Genomic DNA, 7,288 nt, shown 5'->3' with positions numbered 1-7,288 from the left:
CTATGCTCATATTTGATCATCTCCTTCTCTCTTCTTTTTTTATGTATGTGGCATTCAGATAATTGTTCTAAAACAAACAACTTGTTGTTAAAATTAAGTATAATTATAACTAATTACTAGAAAGACGATCACATGGTCATTATACCTCGTATGTTCTCGATATAAATCACACGTAACTTAATCATATTGCGACAGCAAAAAATAAAAGTGTAAGATATTCGACATAAGTTTCGCACTTACCAATTATATGACTCGCGACGGTACTCGTTCCGCAATCGTTGCGTTCTCTATCCATCACGTTCTGCAATTAAAAAATTATTAGAACATTAATATAATTAAAATAGTGAAGGAGCGCGCTTCGTCTCGCGCGCGATTAACTTTACGCGAAATGAGCGCCGCGGCAACGGCGGCAGCGTTTATGCGTTAACGTATTTAAGATAGCAAAGCGGAGCAATTCGTCCCGCGTGAGATCAGCTTACGCGAAACAAGCGTCGCGGCGACGCGGCGGTGGCGACGGCGATAGCGCGGCTACATGTTAGACAAATGCAAGTCCCACTTACCAATTATTATATTAGTCGCGACGCCTCTCGTTCCGAAGATGATCTATCTCGTATCGAGTTCTGAAATTATAAAAAAGAACGCTACTAAATTGATGAAGCGGTTTCGTCTATCCGCGCTATCAACTTAGCGTCGGCGTCACCAATAGCACCATTAGCGCCACCGTACGCGCTGCGGCGGCGTTGGTGCAACAGTGGCGCGCGGCGACGCCGACGCTACATATTTCGATTTTCGGTCGAACGAGTATTGCGAAATACGCATCCGATCAATCTTGCATCTAATTAGCGCGTAATATAGATTCGGCATTTGAACTCTGATTCGATCGGATGCGTATAATCGCAATACTCGTTCGACCGAAAATCGAGACGTATACCGCCGCCGACGCGTCGCCCGCGCCGCGACGCGACGCTCGTTTCGCGTGAGCTGACGGCACGCGGGACGAATTACGCCGTTTCACTACCTTAGTTATGCGTTTATCCATATATTCGCTGTATGTTAACGTACGCTATACTTATGGATAAATGCGTAATTAAGATAATGAAGCGGAGCAATTTGTCCCGCACGCGATGATCAGCTTATACGAAACAAGCGCCGTGCCGACGCGCGACGCGGCGAACAGTTGTGGCCGACCGTGCGAGCGAATTAATTGTAATCTAATAAAATGATAGAAAAATCAAAATAAATTTATAGATTTCATGTACCCGTATATAAATTTCCTCCAATGCATTCATGTTCATCTATTTTTTACAGCGCATGAGCTGTCTGAGGCTGTACATCGTCCCTACGTGACACGACGTGACGCTCCCGTAGACTTGATACGGACTCCGCGGAGCCGGCGGCCGGACTATCGCGCGAGCGCCGCGTACGCGCAGTTTATATAGTACCCTGCCAGAAGCATTCTGATTGGCTCGGCGCTGGCTACACGAATCGGTATATAAACGGGGCGCTACGTGGCGCGGAGCTTTTTGCTTGTGGGACTCCGACGTGGTCGCGTCGGCACTCGGCGCGCTGCGCGGCCACATAAAACGTTCGTACTTCGTTTTACAGACTGACGGATAATGGCACTGGCCTCTTTTTACAACATGCGCTCAATGTTTAATTGTAATGTAACTTATTTGCAAGTAAATGAAACGGAAAATGATGTTAGATCCTTTCTCGCCTGTTTCGCAGCGTTTCGGAAATTGTACTCAATGAAATGTATATATGCGTAATTTTTCGTGTATAAAGTAAGTTCCAGCAGACTCGAAAAATGGATTTAGTACGGACACGCACCACAAAGTGTGCAGAAAACTGGATCTTGCTATGTAATTTGGATTCACTTCTTCAGAGGGCGTTAGTGCACGAGGACATTTTAGTTTGCGTTGCAGCAGCCAAAAGGCCGTCATGTCCTCTCTGGTATTGTCTGCAATTTGTGCACTTTCTACACTTCAAATATGAAGTGCGCTTTGTTAGATAAATAAAACGGAGCTGATTCGAGAGACCGGACAAGTCAAGAACGCAGATATATTCTCTTCCTCTTCCGTGTTGGACGCAAATGCACATGCGACTACAAATATCTCAATCATATAACAGTGAGTCTAAATTTAATTTCTCGTATCATTAAGGCATTTCTCTACGCTCGTAATTAGTTCGAGTCATTCAGTATTTATATATTTCACATTGTTAAATGCGTACGTGCGTTAACGATTTCCTTTTTCATTTTTTAATCTAAATTTTTTTTATCTAAGTTATGCGCACAATTATCCGATTGACAATATATATATATATATAATCTCGCGAGATTTCACGTCGCTGACGTATCGTCTAAATCTTCATTTATTTAACGTATGAGCTCAGTTGGATTGTTCACAACAATCCAAAAATACGCCTCTGACGTAACAAATGAACAAATGCAATCTACTTGGAAAAGATCGACCGTTCATTTTTAATGTCGAGACGTGAGACGCGATTATAACGATTCCTTGTAAAAGCTTTAGATTCTAACCTCAATATCGTTAAAATCTGATGCAAGTTTGGAGTGATTTACAGATGTATTCTGACTTCTTGGTATGATGTTATTTATATATGAATGTGTTGAAGCGTAAAATTAAATATCTCACGATTGCCAAAGCGATGTAAATTTTAACAGCAAATATCGAGGTATTCGGATCTATTGCATTGATAGGAAAATATAGGTTTACCTTGTATTACTATTGTATTTTTTCCTGTGTTTATGTTTTGTTATCAATAACATATATTATTGGCGTTGTAGGAAAATAAAACTTTTGTGCAGCGTTTGTTGAAAAGGACGTCTTGTTATTGAAAATTACTGTACAGGATTGATCATCAAGCGACATGGATCCAGTTCAGCCTGAAAATCCTAAAGCAGAGGGAATCGCTGAGGAGAAGAAGAATTTTGTATCATTTAAGTTAGACGAGCCTGTTACTACGGCCCTAAATATAAGTCCATTGACCAACGTCAGTGCCAATGAGGGAGAAAGCCTCTCTTTTGTAGTACTCGGTAAAGATTCAGTGGAGGCTCAGGCTACCCTATTAGCTTCATACGTTGATATCCAGCAGAAGAGTATGTCTATTGTACGTACATCGCAGTTCTACATTTGATCTCACGATTAATTATTTACCTTAAAGTAGGAAATAAAATTTATATTTTGTTCTTATAGGATTATAAGTCAATAGTGTCATCGCTGAGCATAACCGAGATGCAAAATAGATTGATGGAGATGTTGCAAGAAAATGTGAAATTGAAGGAAACTCTGAGGCAGAATAATGACTCTATGAAGCAGCAGTTTAGCACCCTGGCAATGTGGCAGGAGGAAGTAACGAAGGTTCACCAAAGTCATAAGCAAAAATTTTCAGAAACTAAAGAACTCATAAATCATCTCAAAAAGGAAAATGCAGAGCTGAAAAATAAACTCTTGCTCTTGCAACGCACTGAAGATATAGAATATGAGGTATGTATATATATATATATATATATAGAAATACATATACAGTTATATAATTTTACATCTATAATACGTACATAATTTTTATATCCATTCTACTTTTTTCAGATGATTAATAAGTCTGATACCATTAGTGCTTCCATCAATCAAACAGAACTTGAGCAAAACACGCCCGAACTTGCAGGCTCAATATCAAAAATGGCTATTGAAAAATGTAAGGACTATATAATATCTATAATATCGGAGAAACTTGCTGATGAAGAATTACAACGTAAATTACAAAAATTAAAAGCGAGTAAGGAATTAGAATCGGCAACAGTAGCGTTAAATTGCAAGCTTCACAGCGACAGTTGCGCAGAAACTGTAGAAAGTTTGAAATGTTCGGAGATGTGTTCTGTAAAGGATCAGGAAATTGCCAGCTTAAAAGAATCCATCGCTCTACTCGAACAGAAGCTGCAATGTGTACGTTTTTTTTAAAAAAGCTGTTTGCCAAATATTTTAATTAACTAAGTTGTGAGAAATAAAATTGAAGTAACTTTTAAATTTTACAGGTTCTTGCTCCTGTTAAACTGCATGATTTAACGGAAACGTCATCCAATTTAAATCGTCAGAAATTCGTACAAAATATGAAGCAATATAACGACATGTTGCAAGAATTAACAGAATGTTTTGTAGAACAAATAGAACGTTTTGCCACCATTGAGAAAGGTCTGAAGGAAATTACGCATATACTTAGACTCGACGACGATAACTCTAAAATGCAGTGTAAAGAAAAATTATGCCAGTATTGCAAACAGCTGGCGAACGAGCAGATAAAACTCATCACTGATAGGCAGACTCTAGTTAAATCGCAGAATCAACTTCAAAAGATATTCTCTGATTACAATTCTGTTCTTTATGAATTGGAAATAACGATCGATGAAAATGCGAAATTAAACGTTTTGAAGGACAATAGCGCGCGTGAAAACTTAGAAGAGCAACTGGAACAGATTAAACGCGACAGGCAATTGTTAGATGACGAGATAAAAATTTTCGATCAAGAGAGGGATAACTTGGAGAACGACAAAAAGTCCCTCCAGAACCAGAAAAAGAACTTGGACATGGAACTTGAATTACTGTGTGATAAGATAAAGCTTTTGGAACAAGAAAGAATTGGTTTAAATGAAGAAAAAATGTCACTTGATCATCAGAGTGAATTGTATGAAAATTGCGAAAGAGATTTGCACAACGAGAAAAATGCATTGCGAGCTCAGAACGAACAGTTGCTGACTGAGACAAATGGCTTGCGACAGCAGATTGAGGAGAAAACTGCAGAATATCAAAGGATAATGGAGCAGTTGGCACAAAGCGTGAGTGAATTCTTTCGTTATATAAATTATATATATGGCTTTACATAACGTCTAAATTCAAAAATATTTGCGCAAAATTTATAGATTATGCCTTAAATTTTCTCCATTATTTCTATGATACTTTTTATAGGCGGAAGAGATAGAACTCTTAAGATCACAGTTGTCACTTTACGAAGAAGACTTTCAGCAGGAAAAAAGACTGAAAGAAACGTTGTTGGAAGAAAAGACTAAATTGACTGCAGAATTGTTTAAGCATATAAACAAGCAGTTACAAGGTTCTACTAACGTTTTCTCAAGCACTGATGTTGGATCAGTTCCAGGATTCTTACCTGAAGATCAAGTAAGTAGCTTTAAATTTATTATGCCATGATTTTTATTTAAAAATGAAAATGACCGTATCCTGCTTTTTTATTGCCACTAGAGCGGTGACAAATGCAAAGGGCATGCAAGAGGTGGCAACGCCACTGTGCGAGAAAAGCGGCCGAATTCTCGAAATTTTATCTCTCGCTTATTTTCAATGAAATAATGAATAATTACATATTTGTTCACAAATATTCAAATTTCTTTCGAAATTAGTATACACGCAGTTATATAAATAAGTTCTATTTCTATCTATTGCTTTTCTATAATTCTGTAACTGTACGCTTCAGGTGTATCATATAGTTGCTCGTAACATTGCCAAGTTGGTTGCTTTAATCCTGGATTATTCTCTTTTGTTTTCTTTTTATTCTTTCTCTATCCTTTCAAGGGTACAATGCGCTTTTTATTTGATTATTACAAACTATATGTATTCTTTACAATATTGCTTGAATTAGTTGAATCAGTTAGTAGATTTTATATATATATATATAAAATTTAGTAAGTATATCAAATTTTAAATCTTTATAAATTTTATCTCAAATTTCTCTTATAATAAATATAAAAGTATAATTTTAATATTTAGTAAATAATCAGCTAGGTTTTGTAAATTTAGTTATATAAATATAATATTTTAATTTTTTTAATGAAAATATTTTATTTATATAATATATTTACAACACAATTCTTTACAAGAATAATTTCCTAACTATTTCGGAGAATATAGTTGTTTACCATACTACACAGATATTGGTAATAATCCAAGATTAAATTCAACGGTAATGACTTTTTTTCAATTAGTATTTCGCATTGGCATTCTAGTATGTTTTGAATTGCAGAATTGTAAGAAGAAATTAAATATTACATTTTATTTTAATATCGCATTTTAATATGATAAGTGAGGACAAGAATTTTAATATATAATTTGTATCTTTATTTTCTCATTATATCAGTATTATTTCAATTGTTTATTTAACTATTATACGAGTATTTTATTATAATTTACGATTATTTATTTTGTTGTTTTTAAAGTAGACGAAATGACATACATTCGATACCGTACTACAGAACGAAAATCGCTCGACATTTGTCACAGCCCTATAATTTTCTTTGATATCGCACAATAAGATACTAGACATAACACTATGTTATTTTTAATTAATTAATAATTTTTAATTAATTTAAATTTTTAAATAATCGATGAACAGTGAAAACAATTGTGTGTTACATGTAAATCTAGACTGCTAACATTTTTTTTTATCAACTTGATTGCAGCCTACAATCGACAATATGAAAATATGTCCAAAATGCTCGATACCATTTGCGAGATTGCGAGATTTGACAGAGCATCTTGACAGTTGCTTAGAGTAATAAAAATATATATAAGTATGTACGCTAATCTGATTCTGTCAAAGTATATTAGAGTGCATTCTTATGCAAGAAGAGTGGACTTCATATTAACGCATACGTGATACCACTTTCTTACATTGTTGAAGTATTTTACATAATTTCTGTTGAAATATTTTATATAATAATTTCTGTTGACATAGAAACAGTTTTACATAGTAGACGACTTCTCAATGTGATTAAGATATATAATTTTAGACTTATATAGTAATTAGAGTGATGTTAAAAAATATGCGTTTTTAATCTAATTTTAATAAGACTGTGTACTAAACAAAATATATTTATAAAATGCGTATGGAAAAAAGATTTTCAAAATTAGTTAGTAATTACTAATTAGTATTAGTAGAAATGTGGAGTTTGAAAACGTATTGAGATATTTTTCAATGTTTCTCATTTATTATCAATTAGCTTAATATTAATATCTATATTTTAATACTTGATATAATTTGAAAGGCTGTGTCGAAGGAAGGTTTGCAAAAGATTTTTTTAACAAAGGACGAGTAGAACGACGATGAAAGGGTAATATAAATTGTATAGCAGGATGTATGAATGCGCGTCAACTGTAGTTGGTAGATCGCACATAGTACCTTTACGCAACCGTTAGTTACCTCATGTAATGCTACTGTAAGTGAGCAATAAATAGTTTTGAAGAAAACGTGTTCCCGATGAAAA

General features: G+C 35.2%; 1 protein-coding gene and 1 long non-coding RNA gene across 6 annotated transcripts; one reads left to right on the top strand and one right to left on the bottom strand.

Annotated features, from left to right (window-relative positions):
- LOC105452104 lies at positions 1 to 636 on the bottom strand. The gene is made up of 3 exons (XR_974678.1): positions 561 to 636; positions 241 to 301; positions 1 to 67 (listed from the first exon to the last, which is right to left on the bottom strand). It is a non-coding gene; the product is annotated as an uncharacterized LOC105452104 (long non-coding RNA).
- Positions 637 to 1,952: 1,316 nt separating this feature from the next.
- On the top strand, positions 1,953 to 7,288 carry LOC105452103 (flagellar attachment zone protein 1). Of its 5 annotated transcripts, none has more exons than XM_011692961.1 (7): positions 1,953 to 2,129; positions 2,875 to 3,132; positions 3,219 to 3,509; positions 3,612 to 3,965; positions 4,055 to 4,852; positions 4,983 to 5,192; positions 5,274 to 6,129. In XM_011692961.1, the coding sequence occupies exons 2-7, from the start codon at positions 2,893 to 2,895 to the stop codon at positions 5,376 to 5,378; spliced, it is 1,998 nt and encodes a 665-aa protein (XP_011691263.1). In that variant the 5' UTR covers positions 1,953 to 2,129; positions 2,875 to 2,892; the 3' UTR covers positions 5,379 to 6,129. The 5 variants fall into 5 exon arrangements, with proteins under 5 accessions (XP_011691263.1, XP_011691259.1, XP_011691264.1 ...); XM_011692957.1 differs by having other exon boundaries at positions 2,810 to 3,132; XM_011692962.1 differs by lacking the exon at positions 5,274 to 6,129 and adding an exon at positions 6,485 to 7,288 and having other exon boundaries at positions 1,954 to 2,129; positions 2,810 to 3,132.

This window comes from Wasmannia auropunctata, unplaced genomic scaffold (assembly GCF_000956235.1).
Source record: "Wasmannia auropunctata unplaced genomic scaffold, wasmannia.A_1.0 LD336038.1, whole genome shotgun sequence".
NCBI lineage: Eukaryota > Metazoa > Arthropoda > Insecta > Hymenoptera > Formicidae > Wasmannia > Wasmannia auropunctata.
The sequence above is the reverse complement of the archived record's forward strand: the minus strand, read 5'-3'. Positions and strand labels throughout refer to the sequence as shown.